This window comes from Candoia aspera, chromosome 2 (genome assembly GCF_035149785.1).
Source record: "Candoia aspera isolate rCanAsp1 chromosome 2, rCanAsp1.hap2, whole genome shotgun sequence".
NCBI classification, from domain to species: Eukaryota; Metazoa; Chordata; class Lepidosauria; order Squamata; family Boidae; genus Candoia; species Candoia aspera.
Genome location: NC_086154.1, coordinates 1,983,132 through 2,002,756, shown reverse-complemented (window position 1 = coordinate 2,002,756; position 19,625 = coordinate 1,983,132). Strand labels below are relative to the sequence as shown.

Below are 19,625 nucleotides of genomic sequence, written 5' to 3'. Positions count from 1 at the left end.
AACCAGTGAGTGCGACCCATCCCATGGCCTGCGCTCCCTATCTCCTGGGCAGAGGCTGCACTTTGATGACTGCTGTTTCTGCATCACCACATTGCGCGCTTATCTGGTCCCTTCTTGGCAAAAGGACCTCCTGCCCATGAAAAGGACACTGGGCTTTGCAAGGGCTCATCAAAAAGTCCCTCCCTTACTCCCGTCACTCTTTGTACTGCTTCTGCCGTTATGCTCTTCACCCATGCATTCTGGGAGCAAGCTTGCGGGGCTCAAGGGCCGCACCTCCTGAATTCCAGGGCAGAATCCCCCATTAGTGTTGCTTCTAACAGCTGCATTCGATGGGCAGGGAATACCTGAGTGTTCTCCTGCTGCAGCAGGGCAGCGAGCTCACAAGGGGCGCAGACAATGGTGTGGTGGCCTAGGGTCAAGCTTGTGGCTTTTGCCACAATTTTGATACTGCTACCAGAACACGTGTGCATGCTGGTGTTTCCTGGGCCGCCTGATCTATTTGGATGGAATAAAAGGCTATTGGGCAGGGCGTTGGTCCACTCATTTGCATTAGGACGGCACTTGCCACTCCCTTCTTTTCATCTACCAACAAGTGAAACCGTTTTGTGTAACATGCTGGGCGCAGAGAGGTGAAGACTGCGTTTTTCAGTAAGTCAAACTGTTGGGGTGCCTCTGGAGACCACAGAAGAGGATCTGGGGAGTTCTTCGCAGTCGTTGAGTGTAAGCCTTTTGTTAGCTCACCACATCCAGGGATCCCCTGGATCCTTCCAGGGTCAATTTTATGGCCTCGCTAATGCAGATACAATAATAATTGTTTTCCATCCGTTTCTAAGGCTCCACGAGCTGCATTCGCCATCAGGATGTCACCAACATAAAGGACGAGGGCTGACTTCTGCTCAAGGAAAAAGGCTGAAAGATCTTTCTGCAAACATTGTGAAAAGATAGGTGGTGAGTCACGGAACCCCTGAGACCATCGAGTCCAAACTCACTGCTGACCCTCCCATGTGAAAGCAAACAGGCATTGAGAGTCAGGGTGTATCATGTTCACCGATTCAATGTCGTTCATACATCGTACTGTTTCCCATGCCATGGCGCTGATGCGCGTTTCTGTTTGGGAGGGAGCTGCTGTGAGACCTTCTGCCAAGCTCTGTATGTGGAATCAGGACAATGGAATGTGTTTGGGTTATTCTCTCTGCTCAAGGACTTTTCCCGCAGACCATCAGAAGCCATTAGGAGCACCTGGGATTGTGAGCTTGGGAAGATTCTACGCGGGGAGGGATTTCACTTGCACCGAGGGTTTTTAGTTTGCATTTGGCGCGCTTTCATCATTCTCAGCTTTCTCTGTGATCCTGCATACTGTTCTTTAATAAATCAGGTATTTGTGTGAAAACAACTTTCCTTCCAATTCAACCTTTCGTGGTGTCAGAAGGATGAAACTCCTTCCTCTTCTTCGTTCCTCCCCAAGGGAATCAATCAATCGATCAATCAGATTTTTATCACCACCCATCTCCCCCACACGGGGAGGGGGATTTAATCGAAATAACCAGATGATAGGTGGAGAGTCAAAATATGTTTATTAACCTAAAGATGTCAAATTTCTCTGAGTGGGCGGCCGCGCCAGGGATTAATTTTCTCCATCCTTTTATAGGTATTTCAGCCAAATTTTTAGCAAATCAGCCTATGTCAGCCCATTACAATAACCTTTGCTCTATCAGCATGAACATCTGCCCTTTTCATGCCCTACTCCTCCTGTCATGGGCATCTGTTTTTCACATCCTGTTCCGATGTCCTCTTATCTCAAAATTATGGCAAATTTCCTTATTTATGGTTAAGAAGAAATCTCTTTATCTACCGTAAAAACACCAATGGGTACTTTACCCATTACTTTGCGTTTTCCTACAAGATATATGTATTCCATTTCTACATAGTACACTCATTGGTCTGATCAGGAACCAGCTACCAGCATCACATCACAAGATATACAGTGTGTCCTTTCCTTATCGTAATCCAAGAATAGTTTTATTCTTGTATAAAATAAAACAGACGGCTCCCCGCACGGTCCCACTGCTCGGGTTGGCTCGGAACTGAGCCATACCTCTTTACGTTTGTTTAGGAGCGACAAAAATGTCCCGGTAGCCACAAGAAATCAAAACAGTTTTCCTTCAACCCAACTTTCTACAATAGGTTTTTTGGTATCTAAAATAGTTCAAGAAAAGTTCACCAAAGTTAGTTATTTAGTTAGTTATTTTTCAAATTTCTGTCACCGTCCATCTCCCCCAAAGGGGGACTCTTGGCGGTTTACAACAAATTAAGTTGTTTAGAACAATAAACAAATTAAAACCATAAAACGTACACCACAATACAGACTATCGTTATAAATAGATAAATATAAGATCCTTGTGGGGAAAAGCTCTCATTCAATGGGGAGGGCACTATGGCGCCAACCACCCCCAGGAAGAGCTGTTGCCCTTCCCATCCCAAGCAAGGTGGCAGAACCAGGTTTTAAATTCTTCCTGAAGTCTGGAGCGAAGGTGCCTGCCTCACCTCTGGGGGCAAGATATTCCAAAGGGCGGGAATATCTCAGGCCACTGCAGAGAAGGCCCGCCTCCTGGACCCCGCTAGATGAAATTCCCTCGCTGATGGGGTCCGTTGCATGCCCTCTCTGCATGACCGAGTGGGACGGGACAATGTGACGGGGATGAGACAGGCCCTCAGGTAGCCTGGCCCCATGCCATGTAGGGCTTTAAAGGTGATAACCAACACCTTGAATTGGACCCGGAAGCAGACTGGCACCCAGTGCAGCTCGTGCAGGAGTGGTGTCACATGTGCCGATCTTGGGGCATCTATAACTTCCTGCGCGGCCACATTCGGGACCAGCTGAAGCTTCTGGATACTCAAGGGTAGCCCCATGTACAGCGCATTGCAATAGTCTATATGGGAGATGACCAGAGTATGAGTGACTGTTCAGAGGGCCTCTTGCTCCAGGAAAGGGCGTAGCTGGTGCGCAACACGAAGTTGTGCGAAGGCCCTTCTGGCCACGACTGCCACCTGGAGTCACGAGTCCAGGAGGACCCCCAAGTTCCACACCGGGTCTGAATGAAACAGTGCAATGCCATCCAGAACTAAAGATGACAACTTCCTGGATGTAGAGGAGTCATCAGCCCACAGCCACTCCATCTGACCAGGGTTCAGCTGAAGCCCGTTGTTCCCCATCCAGACCCCCACAGCCCCCAGACACCACGAGAGGGCAGTCACAGCATCACTTACCTCACCCGGGATGGAGATATACAATTGAGTATCATCAGCATACTGACGATACCTCATCCCATGGTGATGAACGATCTCACCCAGTGGTTTCATGTAGATGTTAAATAGGAGAGGAGAGAGGACTGAACCCTGCGGCACCCCACACAAGAGGGCTCAAGGGTCATATCTCTCATCCCCTATCACCACCGATCGGGACCGGCCCTGGAGGAAGGAGGTGAACCAGCACAAAACTACCACCCACAACTCCCTGAGCTGTCCCAAAAGGCTACCATGGTCGATGGTATTTAAAGTCACTGAGAGGTCAAGGAGAGCAAGGATGGATGCACTCCCCCCATCCCGCTCCCGCCAGAGATCATCCATAAGCGTGACCAATGCAGCCTCTGTCCCGAAAATTAGTAAAGAATGTTCAGTATTTGAATGTTGTACTCCTCCTTCTGTTGTTGGTTTCCTTCGTCCCTGGGGCTCAGCCATCCTTGAAACCTTGAGTTGCGTTGTGGCTGTGTTCGATGGATGCCTTGCTGCCAAGGTTGATAAAGCTCCTTGGACACAGGTTGCTGTTTTGAGCACTGGGTGCGGTCCGGGTCAGAGAAATTATTCCATGGGTGTTCTTTTAAAGTGCCTGAGTTTTCCACACCCGTAGCAGGCTGTGCTAAGAGAAGGCTGGTAGCCTTCCCTTCTGCATCTTGGGTAGCTTCCTCCGATATTTCTCCAGGACAGGCTGTGCGCACTCCCCCTGCCTTGCACAACCTCATTTGCCAATAGTGCCATCACTTTGTGGTCTGCCTCTGCCTTTTTCTTTCTTCTTTCACCTTCTTTCCCCACACAAAGACAGCAATGTCTAGAATCTTTTCAGGTTTTTCAGAACTCCACCCCCGGCACAATTCTTCAAAATAGGATCGGATAAGTTTTGGGGACTGCTGATCAAAAGTGGAGATTAGCATGGGCCAATCAGCTTCCCTCTCAGCTTCCAGGCTCATGAATTGACGGGCGGCTTCAAGAAGCCGGGACCGGAATCTCTGTGGAGATTCAGCAAGGTCCTGCTTGCAAGCCTGAAACCTTCCCATCTGGAGGGTGTGTGTGTTTTTCAATCTTTTTCCCTGGCTTCCTGTCTCTCTCTCCAAGTCTGTCCATTCTGCCACTTATTCCATTCTTCCTCTGCTCTCCAAAGCCTTGCCTTCCCTTCTCCCATCAGCATGCGTCCCAAAAGTCCTTCTGTGATCTTTGTATGTGGGGTTGTAACTTCTGAAAAGACATCTTAGTGTGTCAGTAACTGGCTTTGATTTTCCAGACAAACATCCTACCATGCTTCCCCCGTTTTAGAGCACTTTCAGTGTCTAAATAAGGTTGTTGCACGATTCTGAGAGGGAACGGTCCAGCTGCCCCTGTGATTCCATTGACTGCAGTCTAGTTGATTTTTGAGGAAGTGGGGAGCCCCAAGTGGCAAATTTATGGGTTACCACACTCCCTTTCCAGTCAAGTTTGCTACTTTCTTAACACTTGCAAGTGTATTCAAGGACTCCAGAATAAGCTCCCTGTTGTTTAGTTCTGGAAAAGGCTAGTTTTTTCCTATCAAAGGAAATGCCCTTGGTTCAGAGGAAAAACATGGTTTCCTAAAGTTAGAAAAAGAGGCCTGGACTGCCATGCTAAAATGCTAACATCACCTTTTTAAAATGCTAACAATGAAGGCTAAAACTCCAGGTAACAGATCCTTTTATGGGAAGTAAGATAACTGATCTGAATAAAAGTCTTTTCACAGTTTACACATTTATACGGCTTCTCCCCTGTGTGGGTCCGTTTATGGGAAATAAGGTCGCTGTTATTAGAAAAGCTCTTTCCACACTCCACACATTCATATGGCTTCTCCCCTGTGTGGATCCTTTTATGGGGAGTAAGGGAACTGCTTGTTCTGAAGCTCTTTCCACACTCCATGCATTTATATGGTTTCTCCCCTGTGTGGATTCTTTTATGGAAAGTAAGGGAACCACTATGACTGAAGCTCTTTCCACACACCACACATTGATATGGCTTCTCCCCTGTGTGGATCCTTTTATGGGAAGTAAGTTGGCTGCTCCGAATAAAGGTCTTTCCACAGTCCATGCATTTATATGGCTTCTCCCCTGTGTGGATTCTTTTATGAAAAGTAAGATTACTGTGTTGGCTGAAGCCCTTTCCACAGTCCATGCATTTATATGGCTTCTCCCCTGTGTGGATTCTTTTATGAAAGCTAAGATTACTGTGTTGGCTGAAGCCTTTTCCACACTCGGTGCATTTATATGGCTTCTCTCCTGTGTGAATCCTTTTATGGACAGTAAGAGATCCATTTTCGCAGAAGCTCTTCCCACACTCCAGGCATTTATATGGCTTCTCTCCTGTGTGTATCCAGTTATGGGAAGTAAGTTGAATGCTCTGAATAAAGCTCTTTCCACACTCCATGCATTTATATGGCTTCTCTCCTGTGTGGATCCTTTTATGGACAGTAAGAGACCCATTTTCACAGAAGATCTTTCCACAGTCCAAGCATTTATATGGCTTCTCCCCTGTGTGGATCCTTTTATGGGAAGTAAGAGAGCTACTCATTCTAAAGCTCTTTCCACATTCCACACATTTATGTGGCTTCTCTCCTGTGTGGACCTTTTTATGGGAAGTAAGTTGGCTGCTTCTTCTGAAGCTCTTTCCACACTCCATGCATTTATATGGGTTTTCTTCTGCGTGGAACCTTTTATGGAATGTAAGGGACCCATTTTCATGGGGAAGAATGAAACTGCAATTATAGGGTTTTCCATTCTCCCTGCATATATCATCTTCTCTTTTGGTGTGGGTTGGATAGTGCCCATTTACATCTAATTTGTCCTTGAAAATTTTTACACTTTTCCCAATATATTTTTTCTTAATTTTTCCTTGTTGGGCAAGAAAGTCTTGCATCTGAGCATCAAGGGAAGAGGAGCTTTCCTGATCCCAATTCTTTGACTGGTTTCTCTCATGCTTTTCTAGTCCCATTTGAATTGCAGGTTTCTCCATTCTGTTTCCAGGCCTAATCATTTGGAGTGGTTCCCCGGAATCTTTCTCCTCCCACCAATGATTTCCTTGAAAGGAAAAGAGAAATAAAAACGATAGCAAGGTTAGGGAAAAGAGCAAACTGTAAGAAGTCATATGAATTTCCTTCTGAAATTTTGCCAAAGTCCAATATATTGCACATTTGCTTGTTTACACTGGCATGGTATAAAAATGATTATTTCTATATTAATGAGCCATAAAGGTTGAAAACATTTAAAGCATCCTTTTCGTTCGGAATTATCCTTATGTATTCAAATCTCTCCAGAGTCAGCTCTGAGTTACGGAACAATTGGGGGAAACATCCAAAGAGGTATCAGGAGAAAACCTAACATTTATTGGAGGGGGGGAATTCCACCAAAGCCCTTTGAGAACTAAATCCATTCTGAAACTCGTCTTTTTCATCCTACCCAAACTACCTTCCATTTGCTATTCATTTTTCTCTTGCCTTAATCCCAAGGCTCAGGACAGAAATGAAAAGGAAGAAAAGTCATTCACCCAAGAGCCTGAAGAAATGACAATCCTTCCTAGGACAGACATTTGGGCATCTGGGCATCTGTCTAAACATCTGGGCCCAAAAAGCTGAAATCAGCATGATGGAGTTGAGCATCTCCTCAAGCCAAGGACTTAGGTTGTCACTCATATTTTTAAATGGAAATAGAAAAATTCACCAGACGAGAAATGGCATTGGATGCATCTATGCAGAGAGCCACTGACCTCTTTCCTTCCTCGGAGCAGGAGAAGGCTGGACCTTTTCCTTCTCCCTCACAGGAGATGACATCTGGTTCGAGATTTTTTAAAAAGGAATAGCTAACTACAAAACGTCTTTCCGAACTTTCTGATTGGAAAGTAGCAAACCCTTACCGGGAGAGGCCACGTTCCTATAATTTTCCAGCATGACTTCCCGATGCAGGGCTTTTTGGTGTGGCTCCAGCTGAGACCACTCCTCCTCGGAGAAACACACAGCCACCTCCTCGAAGGACACAGGACCCTCCTGAACAAGGAAAGAAAGAACAGAACAGGCCCAGGAGGATATGCAAGATCTTTCCTACTGTTCACACATTCCCAGAGCAAAGATATGCACTAACTTAAATGGCGATGCTTGGTTGGATTCCAAGATTTAGGTGAGAAAATGGACAGCCAAAAGCGTTTGAGCGAAGAAATATTTCAGGCAGGTTTTATCAACTTGATTGATTCTGCAGGACTGTCAGTGCCATTCAGTGAAAGCAACCCTGGTCTATCATATAGCTATCTATCCATCCATCCATCATCAAGAGACTCTCAGTGTCTGAAGAGAATCAACCCACTTTCTGCTCCTCCTCAGATTGCAAGGAAGCTGGTAGTAGTGCAAGCCATTGGCTGAATGAGAGACAACAGAGCGGAGAAAGTTTCCTGGGAAGGACATTTTTGTCATCCAAAAGTGCCTCGATTACATCCTTTTTCAGAGCAATTTTTACTTAGAGACTTTTCCATCTGGCACATTCATTGAATTTTAATTGTCTGCCTTATCTTTTAATCTGATGTGCTTTTTTTCTGTTCACTGATTGTAAACAAGGCTTTTAAAAAGGGTAAATGTGCCAGTGTGAGTACTTAGTTGTTTCAGAGCAGCCTTGCACAATTCCAAGTCAAATAATTACAAAAAGTATGGGTCTCTTGAAGGATTTTGTAAAAAATTAGTTATTGAAAACAAGGGAGAGTAACTAGCACAAACAGAGTTAAGAGTAGAAATTGTAAACCATTCTAACCCAAACACAAATTTCAGAGGAGGCTAAGCTGACTGAGAGTGACTTGAATCTTCTATTCCCCACTGTACGTTGCTCAAGAACACGAAAATAACCCATCCCAGACAAGAGGGGAAAATGGGAGGAGAAAGTGCTATATAAACCAGCTTGACTTCCTGAAGGGAAGTCAAGAAGGAAGAATACAAATTTATTATACAATAATAAATGTCCTCCTCTTACTTGAGTTGCAGGTTCAACCACTGCTTCAGCTCCACCATAAGAAGGAGACAACTTCGTGCTACTCTTCCCTGTGAGGGAGACAGAATTTTAAAGTGCATACTTGATAAATTAGGAGGAGGTATTCTATAGGAGAGAAGACACAGAGGAGATGAGACAGCTGGGATCTCTCTGGGGAATGGGAGGACCTTCGATTACCTCCTGAGGTGTCCTGACTTGGATCTTCCCAAGAGACCCTCCTGAAAAACTGCTCCAGAGGGGGATTGGATGGATTCCTCCTTCCCGCAGGATCTCTGATCTCCACAGCAAAGGGCTTGAATAGTAGGCAGGAGAAAAGAAGAAGAATTAACGGACATCGCACATCGTCAAGTGGACCGAGGCTATCCCAAAACTATCCTCTGGAATGGAGAACAATGTCCTACAAGAATTAGGGAAACATCTCCACATAGTATGAATGCCAGGAGCCTCTGGTAGGGAGGGGTTAAGGATTCAAACACATTGTTTTTTCCTTTCAACCCCCTTCTGGGCTCCCAAGATGAGGGTCTCTCACCTGCAACCCGACCTGCTCCTTCTGCTCCTCTGCCTGGCTCAGGAGGAAGCCCTCGGCCAGGGCCACCGCCTGGCAGCTGGTCTCTGCTCCGCACTCCCGCACCCAGCGCTCCACCTGCAGGGGCAGCAGGGCCAGGAACTGCTCCAGAACAACCAGGTCCAGCATCTGCGCTTTGGTGTGCTTTTCTGCTCTCAACCATCGACTACACAAGGAGTGGAGCCGGCTGCAAAGACCGCGGGGACCCTCGGCCTCCTGGTATTGCACCCTCCTGCAGTTCCAGGGCTGAGCTTCTGAACGGATGGTTTCCTCCTCCAGGGTCTTCTGCCCAGTTCTTGTCTGGATCTCCCCACAGCTCCCAGGCTGAGCAGCAGAAGGGCCTTTTCCAGTTCCCTCACCTGCTAAAGGTCGTCCCTCCATTCTTTCTCTGCCCTGTAACACAACTCCGAATCGGTCCGAGGAATCTTGTGGGTCTCCAAAGGCCTTTTCGTTCATAGGACCTTCCTGTAGCCGCAGGAATGACCCCAGCAGGCCATTCAGCCCCCTTTGCCCAAGAGCTAATTTTGTCTGTACGTGAGGACGTACAAATGGCTTCCGGTTTCTGTATCTGAGATGGAAAAGAAAACAAATTCCAAGATTTAGAAAGTGGTGGATTTAACCATTGAACAACACTCGTCCCCATGGAAGGAAGGAAGGATTTTCCTGAGCTGGTAGAGGGTTGCTGTGGCATTGAGCAGAAAGTCCTCTGTGAGTGGGTGTGTGTGTGTGTCTGTTGCAAATCATGGGATCGACTTCCTTCAAGGGTGTGGAACACCCAAGAAATGCATTTCGGAGCATTTTCTGTTACTTTTTTCTCACAAGGAGGGGCTTCCTTTCTAAAAACCTAGATCGACATTCACCTACAAGCAGGGTTCACACAACATGCCAAGCCCCCAACACAAGGAAAGCCCCGTTCCCGTCACGCGACGTGCCGGCGAAAGGACCCCGCTTAGGCCGTCCCGTTCCCCTTCTTCAGGGCCCGCCTCTCGCGAGCCTTCGAAGTCACGCCGCTGCACGCAGGCGCGTTCGCACAACCCGCCCGGAGCCCGGACCGGCCGCCCCGCCACAGAGCCCGACAGACCGGGGCGGGAGGCGCCACCCTCGCCCGCTCACTCGCCCTCCCGAGCCGCGCTGGACGGCCGGGGACCCCGCCGGCTGAGCCCAAAGGGTTAAAGGGAGGGAGTGGGGCGTCCTAGAGGGGCACGGCCCGGTGCGTCACCCCCTCCCCTCCCTCCCCTGCAAGGCCGCCTCTGGCGTTCGCCCTCCAGTGGCCCAGTGCTGAAGCGCAGGGCGCCCCCTTCCCTGTCTAGAGGAGCCCCCTGGTGGGTTCTGTGTGCAGTGCAGGTGCTCGTGCAAAGGGGAGAAAAGGGGCGTTTTCGGGAGGGGGCGGGAGGAAGGAGGCTCTCTTGTCCCCCCTCATCGAGAAGCTTTCTCAATCCAACTTTTTTTGCCAACTTTAGAATGTCTCCAACCTTCCCCTTTTAAGAAAGGTTCTGAAGAAAGTCCCATCCCTGCATAGAGGGAGCAGAGGGAGCGAAGGCACAGACAGGAAATGGAATTCCTCCTCCTCCTTACTCCAGAGACTCAAAAGGATCCTGCCTTGATTCTGTCTCGCATTAAAGAGTTGAGCGGGAAACTGACAGGCTTTCAAGATTCTGTTTTTATACCCCGCAATATTATCGCAGAGCTCCAGTAGGATTTGCGGAGTCCGATTCCTGACCTGGCTTGCTTGAAAGGGTAAATGCAGAGAGCCTTAGAGGAAGCAAGTGGATTTGGCTCCTTGGCAATCAGTTTCTGGCCGGGATACAGCATTGAAATTGCATTGGTTGCACTTATGGAGGACTCATGGGGAGAGCAGGATTGGTGGAGTGTGCAACCCTCCTTGATCTCTCAGGGGCTTTCAGTACCACAGACCCTGGCCTTCTTCTGCAACATCTCTGTGGGAATGGACCATTTTGCAGTGGTTCTCCTCCTTCCTGAGGTGGTGATGGTGGAAGGGAGATCTGTCCAGAGACATCTATTCTGTGCGTGCTCCAAGGATCTCTCCACTTACCGCTCCTTTTTAAGGTCTACATGGAGCTGCTGGGGGAGGTCATCTGCTGGCCTAGAGTCTGGTATCCTCCATCTGCTGATGATACCCAGTTATTTTCACATCCCCGGGCCAAACAGGTGGTGTGGTGGAAGTGCTGACCTAGAGGCTGTCAGAGTCTGGATGGGGAGGAACAAACTGAGTGAATCTCTGCAAGGTGGAGTAGTTTTAGGTTTGTAGACCTTAACGATTCCAGGGAGACTCCATCTTTGACTTTGGACAGAGATGTCCCAATGAATGGTCCACCATTTGGGGTTTCTGCTAGACTTGCTGGGAGGCCCTGCTCACGGTCTCTCATTGCCTAATCGTAACAACTCAGCTCTCAATACAAGACAGGCTGCAGGAAGAAGGAGGCGGAAATCCATCTGAAGCGACTCCTCTGCCTTTGGAGATGCAGGCTAAAGAGAACTGGGAGAGAGATGAAACCACAGAGAAGGACAAAACATTTGTTTATTTGTTTAGTCGCTTCCGACTCTTCGTGACTTCATGGACCAGCCCACGCCAGAACTTCCTGTCGGTCGTCAACACCCCCAGCTCCCCCAGGGGCGAGTCCGTCACCTCTAGAGTTTATAGTAGATAGTTCCCAGGTCTATTTCCTGTGTGATCCTCTTGTGTTGGGAACTCAGGAATTCAGGGACATCCATGCACTGGAAAGAGGATGACTTCTCCACATCCTTAGAGTGGTTTTCTTTATGTGTTTTTGTTCACCAGTGATTTTGAAATATCTCTTTTGTCATTTCACGTTTGATCGTTTCTGCTGTCACCATATCTGGCTCTGGATAATCCTCATTTTATGACTCATTTCCGGCTAGGGAGTGTAATGATTGCCTATTATAAAACACTCTCAGACTCATGAGCAGGAATGCAAGGATATCTGATTTATTAAAGAATAGTATGCAGGTACAAAGAAAGCTGAGAATGATGAAAGCACACCAAAATCAAACTAAAAACCCTAGGTGCAAATGAAATCCCTCCCCCCATAGAATCTTCTCAAGTTCACATTCCCAGGTGTTCCTAACAGCTTCTGATGGTCTGCAGGAAAAAGACCTTGAACAGAGAAGATAACCCAAACACATTCCATTCTAATGAACATGGATAGATAAAGAGCTTGGTACAAGGTTTCACAGCAGCTCCCTTCCAAACAGAAACGCGTGTCAGCACCATGGTATGTGAAATGTTACGATGTACAATGCACACTGAAACAGTGAACATGACATGCTGCCCCCCCCAAAAAAAATCAAGCAGCAGGCTTCAAAGGGTAGGTGGAGTGGAAACGGCAAACTAGATCAGGAGCGTTAACGTGGCGAGCAGGCAACCATTCGGGGTGGGGGAAGTGCTTCCAGCGAATCAGATACTGGAGGGTGCCACGAAGCTTGCGGGAATCAACGACCTCTTTGACTCCAAAGTGCTGCTGGCCATCGATCATGATAGGGGGAGGAGGAGGGGGCTGAGGATGCCAGCGGGAAGAGTGGTGGACAGGCTTCAGCAAGCTGCAATGGAAAACAAGGTGCAAACATTTCAAATTGTGAGGTAGATCTAGCCAAACAGTAACTGGATTGATAAGAGCAACAATAGGGAAAGGACCAATAAACATGGGAGCAAGTTTCTTAGATGGCTGTGTGGATCTGATGAATTTGGTAGACAGATAGACTTGATCCCCAACTTTGAAATTGTGCTGCAAAGAACGATGCTTATCGGCTTGTACCTTGTAAGCAGCCTGGGCATCAGCCAAAGCTTGTTGAATCACTGGCCAGGAATCAGCAAGTTTAACAGCCCAGTCAGAGGTAGAGCAAGCCTGGCCAGGGGGTTGTGGCAGTTCAGGGATGGGTACAAAGTCATGACCAGAAATAACATGAAAAGGGGTTTGTCCAGTACTCTGATGGACAGCATTGTTGTAAGCTACTTCAGCAAAAGGCAGCAAGTCCACCCAATTGTCCTGATGGTAGTTAATGTATGCTGTAAGGAATTGTTCAAGGGTGGAGTTTAAAATCTCCATGGATCCGTCAGTTTGGGGATGCGAAGACGTGGACAGTGCCTGTTTGGTGCCAATCAACTTTAAACATGATTTCCAAAATTGGGAAGTAAATTGTGTACTGTGGTCGGTCACCAAACGGGAGGGGCTACCGTGGAGACAGTAGATGTGGACTAGAAATAGGCGCGCCAACTGCTGGGCAGACGGGATGGATGCACAGGGAATGAAGTGGGCTTGTTTGGAAAAAAAATCTTTTACAACCCAAATGACAGTCTTTTTCTGACTAGGAGGAAGATCCACAATAAAATCCATAGAAATCTCATCCCATGGACGGGACGGGCTTGCCACAGGCTGCAGGAGCCCCTGTGTCATGAGTGCCGTTGAGCTAAAGTCATCAGCGCAATGGCACTCATGACAATGACAAGGAAATAAGTGAAGGGGCACAAGTTAAGTAGCCATCAACCCACAACGACTAACGGCTAACAGACAATAGCTAAACTAATCACGGAGCCACCCAAGCCATCAGCGACAATACAACGGGGATCGCCCAGCTGAAAGCAATCAGCAGAAGAATGGAAACCTGAGGATGGGCGATCCTGGAAACCCTCAACCAATGGCAGGGCAACGCATGGGACAAAGGGGGGTGACGTGACCGTGAGCGAGGGGGCGCTGACCGGCGCGGGGTATTTAAACCCCGCACCGGCGCGCTCCTGTCACTCTCAGCTTTTTTCTACCAACGTTGTACCTAACCTGAAATAAACCAGAACCTGCTTTGCAAACCAGCGTCTGAATGTTATTCAGAGGTAGGCAGCGCATGACATAAAGCTGAGAGTCATAAACTCAGCCTCGCCGAGCCCCACCGGACGACAACGAGCCGAGGGAGGAGTAGACGGCGAGAAGACCAGCAAGATGAGGCCGGAACGGCGCGGGCAAGGAGGGCGAGCCGCGCGGCAAGAGACAGAGGAGGACCGACCGAGGCCAGAGGCACCGCGGACTCCCGGAGCCATGGACGCCCACCCCACCCGACCCGAGCCTCAGCTCCAACCCCAAGGGGAGATGGCGACGGAGGCAACCCGACCGCGGGAGGGAGCAGCACGACTTCCGAAACCAGCGGAGGACCCCGCGCCCCACATCGCACCCCAGCAACGGGCGTGGAGCGACAGCCCCACGGTGCTCAACACGGAGGAGGACGACGGAGACACCCATCAGACGGAGGAGGAAGCGGACCCGCGGCGGAGGGACGATGAACCCCACCGGCAACCCACCCCCGAGGACGCGCCAACGGAACCGGCCCCAGCGGCGGCGCGGGCTGTGGACGAGGAGGCACGAGCTGAACTCGCGGCCATGCGGGCTCAGCTGACGGAACTCCGGACCATGCTCCAGGCGCTTATGCCCCCCACGCCACCCAACGACGTCCCCGCACAAGCCCACACCCCGAGCGAAGCACCGAACCCACACGGGCCAGCGGAGAGCCAGCAGACGGCACAGGCGGCCGACACCACACCCCAGGAAGCGAGAGGCGGGGCCGCACAAAACGCCCGGGCCCCAAAGGACTTCCCCATCTTCTTCGATGGGACCCCCTCAAAACTCTCGTTTTTCATCACCAACGCTAGGGAGTTCATGGGGAGGCACGGACACTCCTATGACTCCGAGGCCGACAAGATCGCCGCCGTGGCGATCAAACTCCAAGACAGGGCGGCGGACTGGTACGTCCAACTGTACGAGTCCAGCTCCCCCGCCCTCGCCACCTTCCCTGCTTTCATCAAAGAGATGAAAAACTACTTCGAAGACCCCCTAGCTAAAGTACGGGCGAAAAGCGCACTCCAGAGACTTAAACAGGGCACACGCACGGTCCCTGACTACGCCCTGGAGTTCAAAGCCCTCGCGGGAAAGGTCTGCGACTGGTCTGAGACCACCCTGCTGGAAATCTTCAAAAGGGGGCTCAACCGCGACGTTCTCCAATGGGCCCTCTACCGCGACGACCCAGAAACGTTACACGGGTGGATCCACCTCGCGGGGAGAGCCGAACACGCGCACCGCACCTTCCTTATGACAACCACGGAAGACACAAACTAGGTCGGGAAAAAGGTACCCGCACCACACGGGGGGATGGCCGGCCCCATATACCCAAAAAAGAGGTTCAACCGGGAGCCCTGCGGGAGGTGTGGCAAATTAGGGCACAAGACGGCGGATTGCTTCGCCAACCGACCGCCGACCAGCGCGCCCAAGCCCGCCCCGAAAATTAGCCCCAAACCACCCAACCCGGGGCCGCCCCCTCACCGCCGAATGACCGTGGCCACAGCGACACCGGAAGAGGGCTGGGACGCGTCCTGGGGGGAAGAGGACAATACCGACCCCGACCAGCCGGCGGGAAATGCTCCCCGCCTGCTCTGAGACGCGTGGCAAGGCAGGCGGTGGGACAGCAACGCGGACCACCTCAACGAAACGACAAAAGCTCCGTAATATTGGCAGCAATCCAACTCTCTGCCGGCAACGGAGCCACCACGGCCGCGGCACTAGTGGACTCGGGGTGCTCAAAAAACCTCATCCACCCCGACCTAGTTGCCAAACTCGACCTCCGCTGCTTCCCCCTCCCCACGCCGCTGGCATTCCACCAGCTGGACGGCTCTACAGCGGGAGGGAAACCAGCCACGCTACAAACCGAGCCGGTCACCCTGCAAATGGGCACTCACACCGAGCGCACATCGTTCGTAGTCACGCCCATCGGACGGCCCATTGCAGTCCTGGGGATGCCATGGCTCGCGAAAAACAACCCGCGGATCAACTGGGCGACCCGCACCTTCACATTCGGCGACGGCGAGTATCGAGCACCAGCACCAGCTGGCAAAAGCAACCCCACGGTAGGACGAGCGGAGGCGACCACACAAGACAACGCCGCTACCACAGCAGACCTACCAGAACAATACGCCGACTTCTCCGAGGTCTTCGGAGAGGCAGAGGCAGACCAACTACCCCCCCACCGCAAGACGGATTGCCGGATCGACCTACTGCCCGACGTCCCCCTACCTAGACCAAAGATCTATTCGATGACCCCGAAGGAGATGGCAACCCTCCGGGAGTTCATCGATAAAAACCTAGACAGGGGATTCATAGAGCCAGCATGCTCACCGGTCGGAGCCCCCGTCTTATTCCGGGAGAAGAAAGGCGGGACCCTACGGCTCTGCACCGACTACCGGGGCCTAAACGCGGCTTCCCTGTCCAACAAATACCCCTTACCCCTGGTAAAGGACATGCTCGCCCACCTCTCCACGGGCAAAGTCTTTTCCAAATTGGACCTTCGCGAAGCGTACTATCGCATCCGAATCAGGGAGGGGGACGAATGGAAGACGGCGTTTAACTGCCCCCTAGGCGCCTTCCAGTACAAGGTACTGCCCTTCGGACTCGCGGGGGCCCCTGGGGTGTTCATGCAGCTCATCAATGAGGTACTGCATGAACATCTGTTTAAAGGGGTCCTGGTCTACATCGACGACGTCCTCATTTACACAAAAACACACGAGGAACACGTAACCTTAGTCAGGCAAGCCCTCGACAAGCTCAGAAGGGCGCAGCTCTACGCAAAGCCTACAAAGTGCGAGTTTCACAAAGAGCGCCTAGACTATTTGGGGTATCGAATCTCCGGGGACGGCATCGAAATGGACCCCGCAAAAGTCGAAGCGGTGCTAAACTGGGAGCGGCCCCGCAACAGACGGCAACTACAGAGCTTCCTGGGATTCGCGAATTTCTACAGGTCCTTCGCCCGGGGGTTCGCTGAGATAGCCCTCCCCTTAACGGACCTCCTCAAAACCAAAGGGGTGGGGGACACCCGACGCGCCAAGAACCCAGGCACAGTGCTGAATTGGACTCCCGCGTGCCAGACCGCATTCGACAAGCTGAAAGCGCTGTTCACGACGGAGCCAATCCTCGCACACCCGGACCCAGAACGGCCGTTCGTGGTCCAAGCCGACGCCTCAGACTTCTCCCTGGGAGCCATCCTGCTACAAAAAGACTCCACGGGGCTCCTGAAACCATGCGCCTACCTGTCAAGGAAGTTCTCCGAGACAGAGAGGCGATGGCACGTCTGGGAGAAAGAAGCCTTCGCGGTGAAATCGGCACTAGAGACATGGCGTCACCTACTCGAGGGAGCCACCCAACCATTCGAGGTCTGGACGGACCACCGGAACCTCGAGGCCCTACGAACGCCTAGACGCCTTAGCCCAAAACAGGTCCGATGGGCCCAATTCTTCAGCCGCTTTGATTTCCAGCTGAAGTTCATGCCGGGCAAGAAGAACTTCCTGGCCGACGCCCTCTCCCGGCTGCCCCAAGACGAAGAGCCCGCCCCAGACACCATTGGGACGGTCCTATCCGCCTCGCAACTGGGAATGGCCGTGACCACCCGAAGCGGCGCACGGAGGCAACTCGACGCTACGGCGCAGCCGACGGCGGGACAACCGGCGACGGAAAGAAGCCAACCGCAACTACCAGGGGGAATGCGCACGGACCTCGCCGCCGCCCTCAAAACCGACCCCTGGTTCCTGGCAAACCCCGACAAGGTAACGATGGCGCAAGACCTGGCATGGGGGGAAGGCAGAATCTACGTCCCGGACTCGCAACGCCAGGCGATCTTGCATAGGTCACACGACGCCAAGCAAGCGGGACACTTTGGGTTCCTCAAGACCCTACACCTAACACGGCGCCAATTCTGGTGGCCCGCGCTCAGGCGAGACGTAAAAACCTACGTGGCGTCCTGCCCAACGTGCGCTAGGGCCAAACGGGCACCAGGCAAACCCGCGGGGCTATTGCAACGAGTGGCAGAACCCTCCCGCCCATGGGAGGAAATCTCTATGGATTTTATAGTGGACCTCCCACCCAGCCAGAAGAAAACGGCCATTTGGGTGGTGAAGGACTACTTCTCAAAGCAGGCCCACTTCATCCCCTGCACGTCGGTCCCATCCTCACAACAACTAGCCAAACTCTTCCTCATCCACGTGTACAGGCTACACGGATGTCCCGCACGTGTGGTGACCGACAGGGGCACACAGTTCACCTCCAAATTCTGGCGGGCCTTCCTGAAGCTGACGGGGACCCAACAGGCCCTATCTACGGCTTGGCATCCGCAGACGGACGGAGCCACTGAGGTTCTTAATGCCACCTTAGAGCAATTTATACGATCATATACGAACTACCACCAAGACGACTGGGCTGAACTGCTCCCGTTCGCCGAAGTCGCATACAACAACGCCGTCCACACGAGCACGGGGAAAACCCCGTTCGAAGTAGTCTCGGGGCGCGACTTTGTCCCCATACCGGAGCTACCTCAACCCCCGGAACCCCAGGTGGACGCCAGCGACTGGGGACGGAAGATCGCGGAAGCATGGCCAGTAATCACGGCGGCGCTAAAGGAGGCACAGGCTGCTTACAAAGAGCAGGCCGACAAGCACCGGCGCCAACAACCGCCGTTCCAGGCGGGAGATATGGCCTATCTCTCCACCAAGTTCCTAAAGTCAACCCAACCCTCGAAAAAACTGGGGCCTAAGTACATCGGGCCGTTCCGAGTCACGCAAATAGTGAACCCGGTAGCAATACGCCTGGACCTGCCACACAACCTCCGGAGACTCCACCCGGTGTTCCATACCAGCCTCCTAAAACCGGCAACCACCTCCCGATGGCACCCAAGCACGACACAGCCCGCACCGCTAATGATCGACGGGCAACACCACTTCGAGATCAGGGACATCCTCGACTCCCGCAAGCAACGAGGAACTCTACACTATCTGGTCAGGTGGAAACACTTCCCCCACCCGGAATGGGTGGCGGCGCACAACGTTAACGCGCCTGACCTGACCAGAGCATTTCACCGGGCATACCCCGACAAACCGCAACCAAGGTCAGCAAATCCAACCCCCCCCCCGCAGGCCCCCCCCCGCCTCCCGTGCCCCAAGGGAAAGGGCCCCCCCCAAGCCCGCGACTTGGGTGGACCTTCCCCCCCCCGGGACTCACTCCCCCCGCCCCGGGCCCACGGGGTGGTGACAAACGATCGCCAGCACCCTCCCCCCGCCCCCCCGGCCGCGGGGGAGTGGCAAGCAAGTCAACAGGGCAACCTGGGGGCAACGCCCAGGAGACACAACAAAGGCGACGCACTCTAAATAAGAAAAGAAGGGCCCTACCTGGAGCTGAGCAGCACCCGACCAGCCACGCCTCTCGCCTCGCCGAACTGAGCCAAACAAACAGGGTGTGGTTGGAGCATGCGCACGCCAGGTCAGAACCCGAGCATGCGCACCATGGACACACCCTGGGAAGGCACGTGGTAGAGGGAGGAGCAAAGGGAGGGGCGACAACTACTCCGGCGGGAACTTTGAAAAAAAAAAAAAAAAAAAAAAATGTGGCGCTTTGACAGCTCCACGGGGAAAACCCAGAAACCCGAGGGAGAACACTATTCGGAAAGGGGGCAGTATGTCATGAGTGCCGTTGAGCTAAAGTCATCAGCGCAATGGCACTCATGACAATGACAAGGAAATAAGTGAAGGGGCACAAGTTAAGTAGCCATCAACCCACAACGACTAACGGCTAACAGACAATAGCTAAACTAATCACGGAGCCACCCAAGCCATCAGCGACAATACAACGGGGATCGCCCAGCTGAAAGCAATCAGCAGAAGAATGGAAACCTGAGGATGGGCGATCCTGGAAACCCTCAACCAATGG

General features: G+C 51.7%; 2 protein-coding genes across 4 annotated transcripts in view; one reads left to right on the top strand and one right to left on the bottom strand.

Moving 5' to 3' along the window:
• LOC134491916 (zinc finger protein 91-like) overlaps window positions 1-19,625 on the top strand; it is a 485,354-nt gene that overhangs the window by 123,046 nt on the left and 342,683 nt on the right. The gene's annotated exons all lie outside the window — the stretch shown is intronic.
• Window positions 4,952-9,442, bottom strand: LOC134492345 (zinc finger protein 253-like). Its single transcript, XM_063296519.1, has 6 exons — window positions 8,827-9,442; window positions 8,475-8,589; window positions 8,280-8,347; window positions 7,183-7,312; window positions 7,036-7,099; window positions 4,952-6,466 (listed from the first exon to the last, which is right to left on the bottom strand). The coding sequence occupies exons 1-6, from the start codon at window positions 9,316-9,318 to the stop codon at window positions 4,954-4,956; spliced, it is 2,382 nt and encodes a 793-aa protein (XP_063152589.1). The 5' UTR covers window positions 9,319-9,442; the 3' UTR covers window positions 4,952-4,953.

Coding starts and splice junctions, on each gene's coding strand:
- LOC134492345 (XM_063296519.1), bottom strand. CDS start 9,318: ATGAACGAAAAGGCCTTTGGAGACCCACAAGATTCCTCGGACCGATTC. Junction 7,313..8,279: donor TGGTTGAACCTGCAACTCAA/GTAAGAGGAGGA, acceptor TTCCTTGTTCAG/GAGGGTCCTGTGTCCTTCGA. Junction 7,100..7,182: donor TAGGAACGTGGCCTCTCCCG/GTAAGGGTTTGC, acceptor ATCTCGAACCAG/ATGTCATCTCCTGTGAGGGA.